The sequence below is a fragment of the Lutjanus erythropterus genome, chromosome 10 (genome assembly GCF_056507025.1).
Source record: "Lutjanus erythropterus isolate fLutEry1 chromosome 10, fLutEry1.hap2, whole genome shotgun sequence".
Classification (NCBI taxonomy): Eukaryota; Metazoa; Chordata; class Actinopteri; order Lutjaniformes; family Lutjanidae; genus Lutjanus; species Lutjanus erythropterus.
In genome coordinates this window covers 26,910,727-26,929,565 of record NC_139326.1, presented here as the reverse complement: position 1 = coordinate 26,929,565, position 18,839 = coordinate 26,910,727, and the positions used below count along the sequence as shown (strand labels likewise).

Below are 18,839 nucleotides of genomic sequence, written 5' to 3'. Positions count from 1 at the left end.
GAAAAAAAGTAATTTTCTGAGCTAGGTTCACTTTAACTAGTTATTAGAACATAATCAAAGGAACTTACACAACCTGTTTTGGTTCAAGGAAATAAACTTTTTTCTTTTGTTTTCAGATAGAAAAATTAAATGCTGACACACATTTCAGTTCAGGAATAAGATCTGTGCTGACTTTTGCTAAATATGGGTAAAACACCACATAAACTCTGTGTATAGTTTTCACCTGATACTGCGAAGCACACTCCTCGACAGGAACGCGCACGTCAGAGGACGGTATTGAACCACCTGACCGGCTCGGTGGGTTTTGGTTGGCAGGCTCGGCTTCTCAGCGTTGAACAACGGCGCGGTGGGTCACGTGACAGCATCTGCTGCTGCTGGCTGAGCGAAGCGTGTTAGCAGGTAAAAGAAAGAATAAAGATTTATTACGTGTATGTTATCGATTTAAAGGCAGGTTGAGAAATCCAGGTGTTATATTGTGTGATACTTAATTTGGTTTAAGGAAAACCGATCGGGCGAATCCAGAGAAACCTGTTTGTCCTGTTCGGTGGCCAGCTAGCTAACTAGCTAGCCAGCGTTGTATCCGTACTGTAGTGCTGCATTGTATGCTCACGGGCCGCTCACATGCCGGGGCAGTTAGCCTGCCGCTGATATCTGTTGTAAGTCAACATTAACGCGTTTTTCGACAACTTTCTCACCCTCACACCCGTACTACATTCCTAGTACTAAATTACTGGCTATCGACCGTTGTAAATGTTAAGGTAACGTGAGGTGTTTTTTCCTTTCAGTTTTGTTATCCTGCTGCTAACTTTAGCTAAATCTGCCACTGAGGTTAGCGTGAAGGGACCAACATTAGCTTTTTCCTTGGTTTACACAAAAGGGTACATCTTCGCACTTGTCACATTTGTTTATTGTTTGTTCCTGTATCGATAGGGCTTTATGAACAACAATCAGACTGTTGGAAATGTTAACTAATTTTATGGTTAATCCCATCATATATTTTCAGTCGAATATCGCATTTTAACTGTCGTTTGTATCACACACGGAACAAAGACAAGCGGTTAGCCAAGCTAAAGCTAGCGTGAGCTAGGCGACCTAACGCTAAAGTGAACGTTAGCCAGTGCGGCTCATATTTCCGACGAGCCTCTTTTAACATTCACTAAAATAAGATAACGATTTGGTCATCACTTACAGCTACGTTAGACACGACGACAGAGACACTGATAACACTAGCTAGGCTAAATTATATTATATGGGTAACGTAAACAGTGCGTTGCTGTCTAACGTTTTTCTGTCAGTCAACATTGTCAGATTGACAGACAATAGTATGATGGCCATTGGCTTTCATTTGTTGTGTACCCACGTTGACATGTTGCCAGTTGCTAGTATTATTAGCTAACAACCATTTACTGTATGTAACATAACCTGATGACATAATATCGTTGTATGCTTTCGATTTCTTTAAACACCATGTTGCCTGGCATAAAGCCCAGGCTTTTTGTTATAACTTAGTACTTTTCATCAAATGCCAAATAGCTGTCGGTATCTTGCCGTCGTCGATGGGGAAGAGGTGTCATAATTCATACTACCCACAACATGCTGTTGTATACTGTTTTTTTTTTTTTTTTTTTTTTTTTTTTTTTGTGTGTGTGTGAGAGAGACTGAGGGAGGGTTGTAAGTTGACACCCGGACAGTCCCCTCTTGGCTGGCTAAATTTAACCAGGGAGGTTGGGGCGACAGATGGGGTTATAGTCTTACATGGTATACTTAAACAGTGAGTGTCAGTCTGCTTATTTTCAGTATATTATACTGGCATTAGACATTTATTAAGTATTATATGTCACGAGGAAATGTGATGCAACGTAACCATCTTACACATGGCTGCCATTTAACTTAGCCTACCTCTCCCCTTTCTCTCACCCCCAGATTTTTCTATTTTGTACATACATTGTTTTGTATATACTGTATATGATGACTTCAGTGGTCAGCAATCAAGCCCGGGGGACTCGGGACAGAACGCTGCCCACCACCACACAAACAACACAGCCACAGAAACAGATACAGGTGGGTTTTCACCTTGTACTTTCTAAGTTGTGTGCAGACCAAAGGAATTGTCCTCCATGATGTAGTCTGTATTTACTTGTACAAATACGGATTGCCTTACTTATTATTGAATGTTGTTATGCTGACATTGATAACAAAATAGGTAATGAATGCAACTTCACTTTCTGAAAGGGCAGGCCCATTATTATTATTATTAATATTATTATTATCATTATTACTATTGGAGGTTTTTATAGTTCTGTAGTGTTCTCTATGTATTCAAAGCTGAACATTCACATTTTGGTCAAAGAATGCATGTTTTTGCATTAAAAGGCTGTTTACCCAAGCTCTTTTAAAAGTGTTTCCCTACATGACCTGACATAGGTATCTGCATGATGACGTTATGTATAAACCACCTTAGTTTGAGGGGAAGGGCATCAGGGCACTAGCCTACGTCCCTGGTTTTTGCTAATGGCTGAGTGGTCATTTCCATTACAAAAATCCAGAAGAGAACACAATTCATGTCACCCTTTAAATCATTTTTGGGTGACTACATGGTCCCAGGACTGTGGTGTCTTTCATTGAAGTAAGTAAATACATTGAGTGTCTTGTGGGCTAATGTATTGTTTGAATATGAAAATGAGGCCAGGTGCTGTGTGTGCTGTGTTGTTTCTTACTGAATTCTGTTTGTTTACCAGGCCACAGCAGAACAGATTCGTTTAGCCCAAATGATCTACGACAAAAATGATGCTGACTTTGAAGACAAGGTCAAACAGGTAACGTGTTTGTGCATATGCACACTTTTAGACAAACCCATTTTCTGGATGACCTGCATATCATCTTAGAAGTACTGGACATTAGGACCCCCGCTATGTTACGCATGTTCTCACTTAACACTCTGTTTTTGTTTTGCACATTCACAGCTGATTGAGGTCACTGGGAAGACTCAAGATGAGTGCATGGTAGCCCTGCATGACTGCAATGAAGATGTAAACAGAGCCATCAATTTCCTGCTGGAGAGCACCTCTGACACAGTAAGCATCTATTTACACATGTTGTGCTTGTGTTCCTATGTCATATGGCAGTTCTTCTGGGATGAAAGTGTATGAACCATACAAAATTTTATATTCTATTTTAGTTATATGTTATAGAATCTCTCATTCTTTTCTTTGTTTAACCTGTCAGAATTCTTGGGAGACTGTGGGGAAGAAACGGAGCCTGGGGAAAGAAGGAGGACCCTCGGAGATAAAAGAGAGCAGGGAGAAGAAAGGAGGAGAGAGGGAGACCAGTCGTGGACGTGGGGGTTCCAATAGGAGGGGCAGAGGCATCAGCCGAGGGCGTGAAGGTAAGAAAAGGAAGAATGATGTTTGTCATGTCTAAGGGATGTAGAACCTGGATTGTGTAGATGTATTCTATGATCATTGTCAGTCTGTTAAAATCTGTCTGTTTAATTTGTATTTGATGCAACTTTGACATTGACTTTTTATTTTCAGTGTGTTGTTGCTAAATGTGTGCTGAGTGTATGGAATTGTTGAGTAAAATTTAATCTGATTTGTATAAGTTTGATTAAAATGTCTCAAGGGTCTTCCTCCCAGTTAAGTATAAATGATGAGTTTTTAATGTCTTAATTTCCTTGCTCTCTTGTTTTTTATTGGATTCCAGGTCGGTTAGAGGAGAATGGGTTTGAGGTGGCTCCTGGAGAGAGGGGGGGAGACCGTGGACGCAGGGGGCGCGGCAGAGGTGAGTGATACAAAAAATAAGACCTCTTCAAAGCTTATTGTTTAGTCTGTCATTTTGTTAACTGACTCCAAGTGAAAATAAACAAAGTTCATTTGGTAAACCAAAATAATTTCAATGCAAATCAAATTGGGTGGCATGATTTATTTTATTTTTTTTAACTTATATGTTTTTTGTTAACTGTTAACTATGTATAAGGAGTAAGCTCTGATTTTATTGTGCATGTTTTTGTGATGTAGCTGGCAGCACATCTATTTGTGTCTGCAGGCATTTAGAATATTGCAGCACTCAACGTGTATGGAATGTGCTCAGTCCCTGCAGCTGCTTGAGTATATGTGGTGGGTGGGTGGGTGTAGGGGGGGGGCGCTTGTCGTGAATAGATAGAGATTGGAGAAAGTAGTTGTGTGTGATTGGATTTGTAAACTCTCTTTGTGACAGCAAGTGATCTAAGAATGATTGCCGTCAATCACGGCATGACTTATGTCAGGTGGCCCGTTTAACAGTGGAGAAATACATATATTCTCCTGGTTGCTTGTCTTTTAGTAATAACTGTTAAATGTCTTGAGTTAGATCCTTCAATTAAGTAAAACTCCATTACAGGAATTTCTTTGGCCAAAATCAGATCTTGCGTCATTTAGACCCAGGACAGCCTATGTGTTACCTCCTTGGGCCATGTTTGTATGTTTTTGACAGGGCAAATTTGTGTGACGTGATTCCTGTAACAGTTTATGGTATTATTAGTGTACCTCTTATGCATAGTCCTAAAGCAGTTGCACACTTGAGAATAAAATCAGGTATAAAAATATGATAGAAAGACAGGGAATCACATGTATGCAGGTTTGGTTTTAAACAGAAACAGTCAGTCATAATTTTGTGTGATGCCGGAACAAGCTCAATGACCGAAACAATATTTTTAAATTATTGTCGTTTATGTGCAGAAGTTCGATACAGTCTTTTAAATAAATCTAGATGAAGAGTGGAGGGTAATTGGGGTCTTCAGAGGTCATCTGGTTGTTTTGTGTGTGTCCTCAGGGGCAGGGGGTCGTGGTAGAGGAAGAGCAGCTGCTGGCAACAGGTTTTCCTCCCAGGGAATGGGGTAAGAACATGTGTTATGCCTGAAGTAGGATGAGGAGGTGGTGATGGTGATTACAAGCACATATCTTAAAAACAAATTAGTAAAAAAAAAACAAAACATGTCTGTATCTCCTCGTTCACTGGAATTAACAGTAACAACAAGAGACCAGACAGTTTATTTTAAATTTTCCCTTATGTTGGGTCACCTTCCCAACCTGTCTCTTCTTTCAGCACCTTCAACCCTGCTGACTACACAGCCAACTCTGGAGCTCGCCAGGAGACATGGGAAGGGGACGGCAATGAACCTGCTGAAGGAACTGGTAAGGAAAGTAACAGAAGATGTCACATTTTATGCCATTTCTTACTTTTGTTGTGGAAGGACTTAATTGTCAGCTTAAACATCTAAAAGCCTTGTCTAGTGTTCGCTTGCTTGAGATCAGGAAGAACTTCCAAGTTCAGGCTACAGAGCACCAAGTAAAAACAGAATTTAAGCATAAATTGACAATTGAATACACATTGGATTTAAGGGCTAATGAATTCCTTGTTATAGGAAAGCATTTATGGTGCTATATTTTAACTGCTTTGATGGTTGCAGGGAGCATGTGAGTAATATGTCGACATGGCAACGCTAACTTGGCTGCTGTTTTTTGTGTCTGTGTTTTTTTAGGAACATGGGGAGGCAATCTGGAAGACTGGAATTCAGAGGAGTGGAATGAGGATGTAAGGACACACATGATCTGAAAGAGATTCCCAGTGATTCAGTTTGATAGCTTGTGCAAAGTTTGTTTACGTACTGCACATTACTTTAAAGCTGCACTGGCCAGCCTAATGTCTCTGTAGGCATTAACTTCCTGAAATACTATTGGTAAAGAGTGAGTGATGGTGTAACTCTAACAATGTTGCTCTGAATAGTTGTTAATTTACAGCACACGTCTATATTAATCTTATGGATGGCGGTGTTTGTACTTCTTGTTTCTCACAGTTGTCTGAGGCCAAAGTATTCACTGCCTCTTCTGCTCCAGCAAACCACATCACACCTGGACACAAGTAAGCCACTGAACCTAAAGCCTAGTCAATGTAAAACACTAGAGAGAGGAGGCTTTAGTTTGGAGAGTTACATTTTATTTAATTTGTGCATTTATCTTCTCCTTGGTGACACTCCTCCCATTCTCTCCTCTTGCTTCTTCTCAGTGTGGACCTGGCTAGCCTACTGCCTAAGGCTGGAGTGGCTGCCGGGGGTTCCATGGACTCTGACTTGGGGGCAATAGTCGATGGCCCCTCAGCTGAGGATTTGGGCCAAAGCCTGGTGTTTACCAATTCCCATCACAATGGACGCACTGCAACACACAGCTACGCACATGCCACAGCCAACAGCTATGCCCATGCCGCCTCTGCTGGAACCACCTATGCGCATGCCGCACTGGTAAAGACAGCCACATATACATACACTTACACACATACAAGCACCAGCAAACACTTGTGCGGTGAATACAGACTGATGTATTGAATAAGTATATTCAGTTTTTGTTTTGTTTCTTTCATTCTCCCAGTCCTCTGTTCTGGGTTCTGGTTTTGGCTCCCTGAATGCACCTAAGCCAACACCTGCCCCTGACATGAGGACACCAGAGCAGCTCAACGGGCCTCGGCTTGGTCAGAGACCCAGTCAGACACTCACCACCACCAACAGCAGTAGTGTTTCCAAAGATGCAGGGCCACCCCCAATACAGAGCCCGGCTCCTGCCTCCTCTCCATCTGTAGAAGTCAAGGCCCAGAGAGTAGAGAATGGCCCTGTTACTGCCCAACATTGTAAGTTTATCGCAAAATAAATAAGAAATCCACGACTATTTTACCTTAAAGGCTAAAACACACCACTGCTGGACGTCGTGTGTCGAAACAGCCACCCTTATTATTTTCTATGGACAAGCCCCATACTGGCGGCAGGTATGTGCCTGTGCGCTTTGCCGCACTGCCTCATGGGACTTCACACCCCTGTCCTATTCTCAGTGTCGCCACACCTGGGGAAAAAATAATGCCCTTTTACCCCAAGAAACTGCTGTTTAGTTCTTCAATACAATGTTGGCCCAACTACAGATGCTTTTTCCCTGTGTGTTTCTTGCTTTTCACTGTCATTTCAACTGTTCCTTCTGTACTCCAACTCCACTCTCTGCCTGCAGCTGCCTGCACCCTGTCTCCCCTGGCAGCGCTTCTCTCTCTCCGCTGGCATGGCAGCTCAGCTTTCTCTGCTCATCTCTGTCTCATGCGTGTAGAACAATCGAGATACTAGAGCCTCTTTACTTGCACTTTTGCTGTTTGTTGTGACTCTGTTTGACTCTGCTTGTCAGCCCAGCATGGCAGGGATTCATATCTCAGTGCTGGGCATTCTAGACATTTCCACTTGACATTTCACTTCCTATACATTCTTCAGTAAAACGTCTCCCATTGTTTTGTTACGTAAAAGCTTTTATTATGAAGCAGCAAACTCAGGAAGTGCTGTTTTTATCAGCAGTAACTTAACAGGACTCCAGCCAGCAGAAAGTGAATATGAAGAAATGGTAAAATAAAGCAGAAACCTCTAAGTACACACAGCAGCACAGGAGAGAAACTTAACTTTAAACCACATATATTCATTTAGAAGCTAGAAAGTACTGAGAGCTAAACACGCAGACACATCTACAGACAACTTTTCTCTGTTCTCCTGCACAGGCAGGAGCTCAGTTTGACAATCCATGCTTGTTTGAGGGGAGAGATGGGTGTTTATAGATGATGAGGTCAAAAAATATCACAAGCCCAGTGTCCTGGATGAGGGTGGCGTGGCGTGGTGTGATTCATATGGACATGACGTGCTGTGCTGATGGTGTGTTGTAGCCTGTTTTTGATGACAACCATGCAAAAGGTAGAGTGTACTGCAGTACAAAAGTTGTATGAATGTATATATATTTATTCCTATTCTCTTCAGTGGAGATGAAGCTGCAGCCAGAGCCTTCAGCGGTGCTCAGTCAGCTGGCTCAGAGGCAACAACAGTCCTCCATCCTTCCCACCACAGAGCCTCTGGGTCTGTCTCAGATGCATGCTCCACAGGTTCCTACACCACCAGGTAGGACTTCAGCACAGTACTACACCATTAAAGATATGAAAGTCTGCTACTCAGAAATGAGAGCAAACACTAAAATATCCTATTGCCTTTTTTGAGGATTACAACCACATATGAAAAGAAGACGAGACATATTTGTCAAAAGTGTCTGGTTACAGAGGTGATATGAAAGACAAATTTTCAGCACATAATATAGTTGAGCTTATGCCTTCTCTGCAAAAAATAGCCTAACAGTACCTGTGCTAGAAGACAATGTCAGCATTATGTCTTGCTCTAACAATTATTTTGGTCTTAGTGCTGTATTTTATTGCTACTTTATTACGTTTCACAATTAACAAACATTATTTAGTGCTGTGTTGTTTTTTACAACATTGTGAATGGGACTGCTGTCTTTAATATCCTTCAGGACATGAGTCGTCTGTTCCTCCTGTGAGAGATGGCGCTTCTCCAGGAGTAAAGCTGCCAGGCATGGAGCCTCTCATCACAGAAGCCCCTCAGCGGCAGCTAAAGACACAGAGACGCAGAGTACCTCCTCCCTCCAAGGTAAGCTCCTCTGATATCTGAACCTTGTATAGGACAAAAAAGTCTAAACTCCATGGGGAATGACAGAAGAGAAAAAGGCAGTATTGCTGGCAAGATGGGCTAGAGATTGAAAGTCTTATCAATTTATCTGCTCTAACATGCTTAACTGCCAGCTTAACGACTAGCTGTGTTGTAGGGACTGACTGAATAAAGTAATTTCTGTAAGCTGTTAACCCCACTCCCATGACTTTACCTCTCATAATCAGAGATAATATCTCACAGAGGGTGCTGTTAAGTATACAGTCCTTTGTCACGGTGTCATGCAACAGCTTGCTTGTCTGCAAAATACACCATGCTGCAGTGTGTTAACCCCACACACAGCTACAATCAACTACAGTGGCCCTTTGCTGTACACGGAACTGGCCTGCCTCGACTCGATTTGACACTGTCCACCAGCCCGTCACCACCGTTTGCCGGCAAAACGTCACTGCAGCCCACTTGGATGCGGGTCGGCCCCCCTCCAAAGTAGGTCCATCTTGGGTATGGCTCGGCGAACTGAAAGTGATAGTAGAAATCCAATTTTGATATGGTATGGTATGATATTGATATGATTTGGCTCAGCCAAAAGCGCTGATGGAAAAGGCCCATACGACCCCACTCTCACCCCTCGAACAAGCATGTGTTGTGAGACTGCTCGGAGATAAAGTGATTTTTAGTAGTACTACTCAGTACTTCTGCCTCTTTGGTTTGAAGTTAAGTTTCTCTCCTGTGTCGCTGTTTGTACTTTCAGGCGTCATCTTTAATTTGCCGTTTCATGTTCATTTTCGCTGTATAGGAGGTCATTTTCAGTCACTGCTGATGAAAACCCATCATTTGTTTTTTTTTTTTGTTTTTTTTCCCTGAAAATAACTTATTTGTGCACATTTGTCTACTCAGATCCCATCATCAGCTGTGGAGATGCCAGGCTCAACAGATATATCGGGCCTTAATGTTCAGTTTGGAGCTCTTGACTTTGGGTCTGACACTGGTAGTGGAACAGTGGACATGGTGCAGACCGAGTCAGCCAGGGAGCAAGCCCCGGCTCAGGCCCCAGCTCCAGCACCCATGCCTGTTCCTACATCTGTTCCCACACAGCAGCCACAGAGCAGCCTGTTTTCCAAGCCAGGATCTATGAGGTGGGTCTGTGAGAGGCACAGGTTTGTTTGTTTATTTCAGCATTTTCTATAAGTGTGCAGAAAGCTGAGGAACAATCTGTGGATAAGCTAAAAGGGTTCAAAGAATAACCCCTTCATTTTAGCTCCATTACAGCTAGAAACACGTTTATTTCTGTTACGTTTTTTGTATATTTATCGTTCCCCATTTTCCTTTCTCTCTGACCTGTGAACAGTGAACACATGAGCAGCATACCCACCTTACCCTCAGCCGTGTCGGATCCCAGTTTCCCCTCACCATCCTTGGGCTTGCCCAGTGCCACACCATCCCCATCCCTGGGTCTTCCCAGTGCAGCCACTCCGCCGTCATCTGCAGCACCTACAGCAGCAGCCAGCCGTGTGGAGAGCAGTGGCCCAAGGTCCCTGCCACCTCATCTGGGTTTCTCTCAGAGCAAAGATGTTCCCTCAGCTGCTGCACTCACGGTGAGGGGAAACTCTTTCTCTCTTCATAGGGGACCCAAATGACAAAAGGATGTAGAACACTCCTGACTTCAGTTATTTGTCAAGAGCTCAATGTTTGTTTTACCTGACAAAAAGCAGAATGATAAAACTAAGACAAGATCATTTCTTCCTCTCATAGAATGGCTACAGTGGCATGAAGACACAGAGCACACAGGACAGTAAGTACTCAGAGTTTTCAGTTCTAGAAAATGCACTGGAGTGGCCAATATAATGAATATCGATAGCTAAATTCATGTGATAGGAAGAGGAAAGAATCTCTGAATTGAATGTGCATGAAGTTTGATTAAGACCAGGACATTCTTAACCCATCTTTCTCATGTAACTTGTATTTGCTCTTTTATTCCTTCACTCACAATCACTTTGTCACACCAACAGACAAAAATGTACACCAAATCGATATTTCACTTTTTTTTTTTTTTAAACCAGCAACGTCCTCAACATCTAGAACCGTGAAAAATGAGTCTCCCATTATGACGAGTGACAGTGGACCCAGCCACCACATCCCCTCCCCTGCAGTTACACCTTCCCACTCAACACCCATCCCCTCGCTCAGCAGGTAAGGGATTGTTTATTTTGTAATGTACTTTGATCTTCATTTTTGTGTGTGAATTTAAATCTGGGGATAATGATGGTTACAAGCACATATCTTAATCCTTCATGTGGAAATATTTTTCACTGAATCTCCCACATTCTCTGACCTGGTCCTGGGTGAAGTACTTTTATTGCATCCTTAGATTTAAGTGAGCTGATGGAATCATTTTTTTCTTTTTAGTCACGTGACCAACACTCACTCATCTGGATCAGCCCTTGCCACAAGCTCCTCCCTCACTGTAAGTGTGTAGTATATTTGCCAAAAAATTTAGATACTCGATTGTTGTGCAGTTGAGTTATTTGAGAGCAGGATCTTGCCGGATCTTTCTTACAGACCGTCTTTCTTCCTATCCTTTTCCATCAGATAAGTAATGAGGAGAGCAGCAATAGCAGCAACCTCCATGCCTTTTCGTCATCGTCATCCAGCCAGGCTGTCAATCCCAGCCCTTCAGCTCCCCTGGCTGTTAGCAGCTCAACCACCAATGGGTTGCACCCATCTGGAGCACCAGGACTAACTCCTAATGGCACAAACACCACACTCTCAGCAGCTGGTAGCCGCACTGCACCCCTGCTCACCACCACCTCTGGTAGGCTCATTGGTCCACACAGGATTTAATTTGCAGAAGATTCTTGATAGATTATATCATCTTCAAAATACTTTTAATACAATAGAAATAGAAATCAAATTACTTAACTTAAAAACTGAGTTATTCTCACCCCCTTGAAGTCAAGTTAAAAATCCTTATTCCTCCTCCTCTACAGGTAAAGCTCCTCCCAACTTGGCTCAAGGAGTGCCACCTCTCCTGGCCAACCAGTACATCATGGGCCCTGGTGGCTTGCTCCCTGCTTACCCGGTAACTATACGCTGTCCTAATCATTTATTTACATGTTTGTGTATTAATTAGTCCCCTAGGTGTTTTTTTTTTTTTTAAAGGGAAGGGTTGTATCACTAAGAATAGATTGGTGTTGTTGACTCTGTCAAGTCACTAACCTAACTGTTAAACATCTTCATTCTGTCTTCCATCTATTTGTAAGGTTTCATGTCTGTGCATGTTAAGTCAGTGAGCCTTGCATTTGCAATTAGTGGGTACATTGTATTGAACAAATATGGCAGTGAGTTTACTCTGTGTTTTCAGTGTTTATGAATGTTTTAGTAGGTTCTGATCAAACATTACTCATTAAATCTGAGTTAAACGGGTGGAGGCTAAAACTAAAATCTAGTTTGCAGGAAAGAGTGTGGTTTAATAGAGTCACTGAACTAAATAATCACCAGTTCTTCCCTCAATTATCTTTATGTCAACAGCAGATCTATGGATATGAAGACTTGCAAATGCTGCAGTCTCGCCTTCCTATGGTGAGTCATGTTATGTACCCTGTTGCATATTGTTTTTAGTATATTTTTTATAATCAGAAATTGGCTTTCAAATGTATGTCCCTGTATATCACCTGCTATCTTTAATAAAGTAACCATCATCCTTTCTAATGATGGCATCAGTCTAAGATGGGCTTATGAAAAAGCAAAAAGAGGTACATTTTACATTTTAATTAAGGTATGATTCTCTTTCTACACAGGACTATTATGGTGTAACATTCCCTGGTACTACTGCTACTATGCCTGGAAGAGATGGCTTGGCCAATAATCCATATTCTGGTAAATCAGATTTTGTGGTGAATGCTGAGCAGGAATTCTGAGTTCATATGTCTACTGATATTGTATTATGTCTCAAGATAGGGTGTTTCACCTTGACACAATTTGCCCAGTTTCATAAAACTACATATCCAAATTTTTTCTAGTTATTTTTGAGCTTTAGCATATTAAGTTGATTTTTAAATCAACATGGTGATTTTGATTAATCAGTGACTGTGGCCAATTATTTTTTGTCTAATTTTTGTGGCTTTGCTAATTCATGTTAATTCATGGTCAAGACACTGACAAAGAAATTTTAGATTTATTTTTTCAACTTCAGTTTTGTCTTTTCTTCAATCATTTTCTGTCCAGGTGAGGCAACAAAGTTTGGCAGGAATGACTCTTCATCTCCAGCTCCTCCAACAAGCCTGTCTACAGCTGGGGTGCAGTCACAGCCCCAGCAGGCTCCGCAGGCAGGAACACAGGGGCAAGGCCAGGGACAGAACCAGGGTCAGCAAACACAGAACCAGGCCTTCCTCAACCCCCCTCTGCCCCCTGGCTATGGATACACTGGTAAGGAAAAAAACATAAAAATCATATCATGTTTAAGGGTGAGGATATTGCCCAAATATATGTACAGTTAAGTTATTCAGGCACTTAGCATTTACCAGGGGTTAAAGTTCTCAGGCGTCATGCCTGGATTCAAGCATAGAGCTGTTTCACTTGCATGTACTTCAATCAAAACATTGTAAACATTTCCTCTTGAGTAACTTTTCAGTCTCAGAAATAATTTTTCTTGCTTTAATCCCTGATTTACTCATAATGCATGTTATTTTTGGCTTCTTGTGTAAATGTTTGTAAGGAGTCTGAAATATGTCTGCCTAATTGAAGCTAAAAAGAATTCTTAAAGTGCAGTTTAGGTTTCTGCCAGTAAAGTCTTCAGCTTGTCTAGGAATATTGTTTTCAAATTAAAAATGAAAATGGCTTTTTAATTGAGTCTGACTTTGCGTAGATTACATTAATGTGACACTGCCCATTAGCAAAAAAAGCCCTCTCGCCATCTCTTCTTACAGTGGCAATCTACTTGCATTGCACTTATTTTTCTTCTATCTATATTTCACTTATTTTTCTAACTGCCATTTTACAGGTCTGCCGTACTACGCTGGTGTGCCAGGGGTTCCCTCAGCCTTCCAGTACGGCCCCACCGTCTTTGTGCCTCCTGCTTCGGCCAAGCAACCTGCAATGGGCATGGCCAACCCCTCCAATCAGTACCACCAACAGCATCAGCCCAGTTATGGACAGCATGCATATGGCACAGGTAAAACCAAGACAAATGAAGGCTCAGTTTGTTGTCACTGCTCTAGCTGAAGTTGGTTTTCAGGAGTTAACACAACACGTTGTTTTCAGAGTAAAGTAATGGTAAAAAGATTTTCCTGTGAAGATAACATTCAGCATTTTGAATTCAACTTTTGAATCAATTTAACTGACTTGAGCCTGTGTGGTACCATTTGAATTATGACAGCACAGGTTTACCTTTTATTACTGGCAAACTGTCAAAGTACCACAAATTGTTACAGCATCAAAAAGTGATTGACAAGGTACTTGATCAACTTAAACAGTGGGACTAGTTATGGTGGAACGAGTGGGTTATCTGGCCAGTTACTTCTGTCTGTTTTGATGCTCAAATTTCCACAACTACTGTCTTTTCTTGCAACATTATTACAGTCAGACAATTTTTGGTGTCATGTATAGCAACAGTTTGTTACATCTGTATTTTATTAGTACAAGTACTTTGAGAGAGACGGGATGTTTCTATAGACACCTTGACATAAACTAGGTGTGTAGAGGCAAAAGGGAATTGAACTTCCAACTCTTCATACATGTACACCAAATGCTGCATGTGCGTGTGGAATTGGGCCTGTGGGTGTGTTTTTTGCTTGTGCTGCATGCAGAGCTTAAACCCCCTGCTGAAGTTGGACACGGCTCAATATAGACACCGCTGCCATTCTAGTCAGGTTACCTTACTGCCTCTCTCTCCCTTGCCCCCTCTTCTTCTTGTCTTCCCATCCTTTTTCCTCTTATTTTCTTCTCTTCACCTCACTGTTCCCTTTCTCCTGTCTCTTCCTACCCCCTCCCTCTCCTCTGCTCGCTCTGCCTCCTCTCTTCTTCTGTACTCCTCATCCTCCTCCTTCAGCCTTTGATGACCTGTCTCAAGCCCACGGGGAGTACAGTAAGGGAGGGTACGGAGGCTCTGCCCAGTCACAGGCCAAGTCAGCGGGCAGCGGCCCAGGGAAAGGTACACACACAACACATGTGCGCACACTCTAACAACACACACAAAGTCAGTGGGCCTTTTCCTGTGGGAAAAATGGATGTACTCACAATTGCAGATGATTCTACAGTCAAGAGTGTTCTGGAGAAAGGTGTGTATATGCACGTGTGTGGTTGCACTTTGATGTGCACATAAATGGATACATGCCAAAGGGTTGAAAAGTGAGAAACATGCCTCTGCATCTCTTCACTTAATATGCTTCTTCCTACTGGCTGGCCCCCCTCCTACTAACAGTGGAAATGAACATTCAGTGCATAATATTCACTCATCAGTAAAGTGACACAGTTGTTCTTCTTCCCCCTTAACCCCTCGATTTTCCTCTCTTCTCTATCGTTCTCTTCTTCCCTTTTTTGCTTTCCTCTTTTCTCTCTTGAATCCCCATCTTTCTTTATCTCTTTCCTTCTCCTTTCCTTCTTCCTCCTCTCAGCGCCAGGACTGTCAGGGTCAGGTACCAGTGGAGGAGTACCTGACATGGGAGGTTCAATCTACAGCAAAACTCAGGTGAGTGACTTGCTCTCCTGTGGCATGTCTGCGTTTAGGTCAGGGCTTTAATGCATATCCTTGGAAAATAATAATAGCCCTTAAAATCACACTTGAACAATCTTCTTTGCAAGTTATTTTCTTGAATTAAATAAAACTAAAAAATATGTACACATCGACAGCACATCACCTAATCCGTTAGCTTAAGTAGTGAATCAAGCTTGGATACTGAGAAATCTCTTGCATAGACAAGATTTTTATAGAATGCTAAATAAAATGGAAATGTTAATTTCTGAGCCTATTGCACATGCCTATTGCATGAACCTGATCAATTTGACCTGTGCTTTAATTTTAACCTCATATGTCTTCTCTTGTTTCTCCTCAGTCATTTGACAAGCAGGGCTTCCACACGGGGACACCGCCTCCTTTCAGCCTGCCTTCAGCACTGGGGGGAACAGGGCCCTTGAACCCTGGAGGTGCTCCTGGTTATGCCCCTGCTCCCTTCCTGCACATCCTGCCACCGCACCAACAGCCCCACTCCCAGCTGCTGCACCATCACCTCACACAGGACGGACAGGTAAACTGTAGTGCATATGCATATGTCACACCCAGGCTTTCACAAAACAAGTTCATTATTAGAAGTTTTTTGTAAATCTGGATTTAATGTGGTATTAGCCATTGTAGTCAAAACCCATGTTTTCTGGTTAGCTACACGTAGCATTGTAGTTAGTTGACATAGGTGACCAACCAAATGAGACTGCTCTTGTGTATCACCCTGCATGCCTGCAGTATTCAGCAACCTATTAGGCCTTTTTTTGACCCAGTAGTCCCAAGGCTGATTTTACCCCAAGATGTAAAAATTCAGGCATGAAAAAGGCTTGTGTTTGAGCAATCAGTAGCAGTTGTTGCAAGAAACTGATGAGTCCTCAGCCCAGAGAAAATACGACTGGAGCCTAACCAACATACTGGTGCAACCCAGCTGCTATATTGGTCTAAATTTGTATTGGCATATATCTTGTACGTAATATATGTTGATGAAAATCCAGTTTTAGTCTGCCTTTAAAACAATTATCAAAATCAATAATTTCAGGGGACAGGAACCAAACTGCAGGGACAAATTGGATCTGTAGGTTCTTGCTGGTGGTGCTAGTGAACTTGAGTCCTTCACAACATTCCTGGAAAAGTTTCTTGAGCTGGAAAAACCTAATAAACCTCGTGGGAAATTAAATAAACCCATTAAGTATTTACTTGGTCTTCAGACATGATTGACTGAATTGACTTGTTCTCGCAGGGTGGTCCTGGTCAGCGTAGCCAGTCCAACAGCATGCAGCAGAAGACCCAAGGCAGCAAGTCCAGCTATGGCAGCTCCCCCTACTGGGCCAACTGAGGAATGCTTCCCACTCCCCTCTTCTCCAAAAGGCTGTGTGTGTGCGTGCGCGTGTGTGTAAAGCTAAGACAGAAAAAAAAACGGAAAGACACACTACCCTCACAATGAGCAACCTTGGGCTTCCTTGCCCCGCTCCCCCCACCTCCTCAAGTCCTCATAAGTCTTTTGGGTTCTCTCTTCCCCCCCTCTTTTCAAAATTGGTTGTACATGTAAGATATTTATGTATGTATTTATATATATATACTGTATATGTAATAGTAGAACATGAAATGTGGTTGCTGCATTTTATTTTTGAAGGACTTTTTGTTTACTTTTTTCAAAACTGCAGGAAAAGATGTTACATAAAGACAGAATGAGATGATGACGATTACGATGGTGAGAGAGCGAGTGACGAAGAATTAATGATTTAAAACTTCCTGTAAGAAGCCAGAAAAAGGAAAAGGAGAGAGCTATAGCACTGATTGCATATGAGGACATTTCAGATGGGGGTGGGGTTTATAATAACTAACTGCATCTGTCTCGTCTTTTTTTTTTCTTTTTTATACATAACTTCCTGAATGACCTGGCTCGTCCCCCAAACTTCATTTTGTAGCTTCCTGTCTTTCCCCTCCTGCCTCTCTCCCTTCTTCTGGAGGGCTGCCTACTCTCCTTGTGTCACTACCTTCCCTTTAAAGACAGACCTGCCCATCTAAATTTTATATTTTAATTTAATTTTAACCCTGATTTCCCTCGAAATAAAAGTTCTGAGCAGTTGGAATTCTCACTTGTCTGAGTCTTTTTTGTTATTGTGTGTGCAGCTGTGCCAGTTTTTCATGTTATTTTAGACTGTTAAAAGTTTATACTCAAGTTTTCTTATTATTACCCTAACCCAGTGTCGGAGATGAATTGTGTATAAACAAATTCAGTCCAGAGGAGAATGGCCAGGCTGGTTCGAGGTGATAGAAAGGTAACAGTAACTCAAATAACCACTCACTCGCAGAAGACCATCTCTGAACACACAGCATGTTGAACCTTGAAGCAGATGGGCTACAACAGCAGGAGACCACACTGGGTGCCACACCTGTCAGCTAAGAACAGGAAACCAAGGCTACAATTCACACAGGCTCACCAAAATTGGACAGTAGAAGACTGGAAGAATGTTGCCTGGTCTAATGAGTCTCAACTTCTGTTGTGACATTCAGATGGTAGGCTCAGAATTTCATGTAAATGACATGAAAGCATGGGTCCATTCTGCCTTCTATCAATGGTTTAGGCTGCTGGTGGTGTAATGGTGTGGGGAATATTTTCTTTGTACATTTTGGGCCTCTTAGTACCAACTGAGCATTGTTTAAACGCCACAGCCTACCTCAGTATTGTTGCTGACCATGTCCATCCCTTTATGACCACAGTGTGTCCATCTTCTGATAGCTACTCCCAGGAGGGAGTCACTGTCACAAAGCTGAAATCATCTCAAACTGGTTTCTTGAACATGACAGTGAGTTCACTGTACTCCAGTGGCCTCCACAGTCACCTGATCTCAATCCAGTAGGGCACCTTTGGGATGTGGTGGAACAGGAAATTTGCATGTCTGTGCAGTCGACAAATCTGCAGCAACTGCGTGATGGTATCATGTCAATATGGATCAAAATCTGGTCTTTGAGAATCCATGGAAAGCTTATTTTATTACAGATTGTTAACTTGTGTGATGTTCTTCTGTCTTTGCAAAGTCGTGTGATATTAATCAAATAGCACATTTTCCAACAAAGAAGACTTCCCCAAAACTGAAATGAACTTTTCTGTAATCTAGTTAACATAATGGTGTTCTTTCTAATAGTATTTTAAGCCAGTTGGCCATATGGTGGCCCAGCTTGAGTGAGACACAGGTGGCTCTCTGATTACAGTGACTCCATCATTAGACACCTCCTTTTCCCATGAAATACATATTCTATGATGCTATTAATAAAAAATGTACAACTGAATGAAGAAACCTGAAATTACTTAATATTATGACTCGATCTGTTCATGACTCAAACTTTTAGATTAAATATTAAAACAATAAACAGGACAAATAGAAAATCTGATTGTGTTGAATTCCTGCAGTAATTAAGCACACATTCACTAAAATGGGTCGAGTATGCAGTCATGCCGAACAAGGATGAAAAGATGTGGTAAGTTAAACTCTGATGTCACCCTCTGTTTAGGATTGTCAGCCCCATTTTCCGTCACATAAAGAAGCAGCCATGCAGGATGGACCTCAGGAAGAAGAGAGCTTATCTGCATCTCAGTCATTCAGACAGCCCCAAACT

At 42.1% G+C, this 18,839-nt stretch overlaps 1 protein-coding gene and 1 non-coding gene across 3 annotated transcripts; both read left to right on the top strand.

Annotated features, from left to right (window-relative positions):
* Window positions 1–243: 243 nt before the first annotated feature.
* On the top strand, window positions 244–17,311 carry LOC146320533 (ubiquitin-associated protein 2-like). Of its 2 annotated transcripts, XM_084728825.1 has the most exons (30): window positions 244–399; window positions 1,924–2,061; window positions 2,739–2,816; window positions 2,964–3,074; window positions 3,226–3,385; window positions 3,703–3,780; window positions 4,810–4,873; window positions 5,083–5,171; window positions 5,519–5,571; window positions 5,834–5,898; window positions 6,043–6,274; window positions 6,402–6,657; window positions 7,808–7,945; window positions 8,349–8,485; window positions 9,401–9,639; window positions 9,852–10,098; window positions 10,256–10,295; window positions 10,564–10,693; window positions 10,910–10,967; window positions 11,093–11,315; window positions 11,491–11,582; window positions 12,032–12,082; window positions 12,301–12,379; window positions 12,728–12,928; window positions 13,503–13,673; window positions 14,550–14,651; window positions 14,746–14,778; window positions 15,115–15,188; window positions 15,553–15,744; window positions 16,459–17,311. In XM_084728825.1, exons 2-30 carry the CDS (start codon window positions 1,966–1,968, stop codon window positions 16,552–16,554), a joined length of 3,585 nt encoding a protein of 1,194 aa, XP_084584951.1. In that variant the 5' UTR covers window positions 244–399; window positions 1,924–1,965; the 3' UTR covers window positions 16,555–17,311. The 2 variants fall into 2 exon arrangements, with proteins under 2 accessions (XP_084584951.1, XP_084584952.1); XM_084728826.1 differs by lacking the exon at window positions 14,746–14,778.
* Window positions 10,752–10,827, top strand: LOC146320534 (small nucleolar RNA SNORD121A). Its single transcript, XR_014771520.1, has one exon. It is a non-coding gene; the product is annotated as a small nucleolar RNA SNORD121A (small nucleolar RNA).
* Window positions 17,312–18,839: the final 1,528 nt, after the last annotated feature.

Excerpts from the sequence above, each read along its gene's own strand:
- LOC146320533 (XM_084728825.1), top strand. The coding sequence starts at position 1,966 with ATGATGACTTCAGTGGTCAGCAATCAAGCCCGGGGGACTCGGGACAGA. Across the intron at positions 10,296-10,563 it reads GACACAGAGCACACAGGACA|CAACGTCCTCAACATCTAGA; the intron begins GTAAGTACTCAG and ends TTTTTAAACCAG. Across the intron at positions 11,583-12,031 it reads GCTTGCTCCCTGCTTACCCG|CAGATCTATGGATATGAAGA; the intron begins GTAACTATACGC and ends TTATGTCAACAG.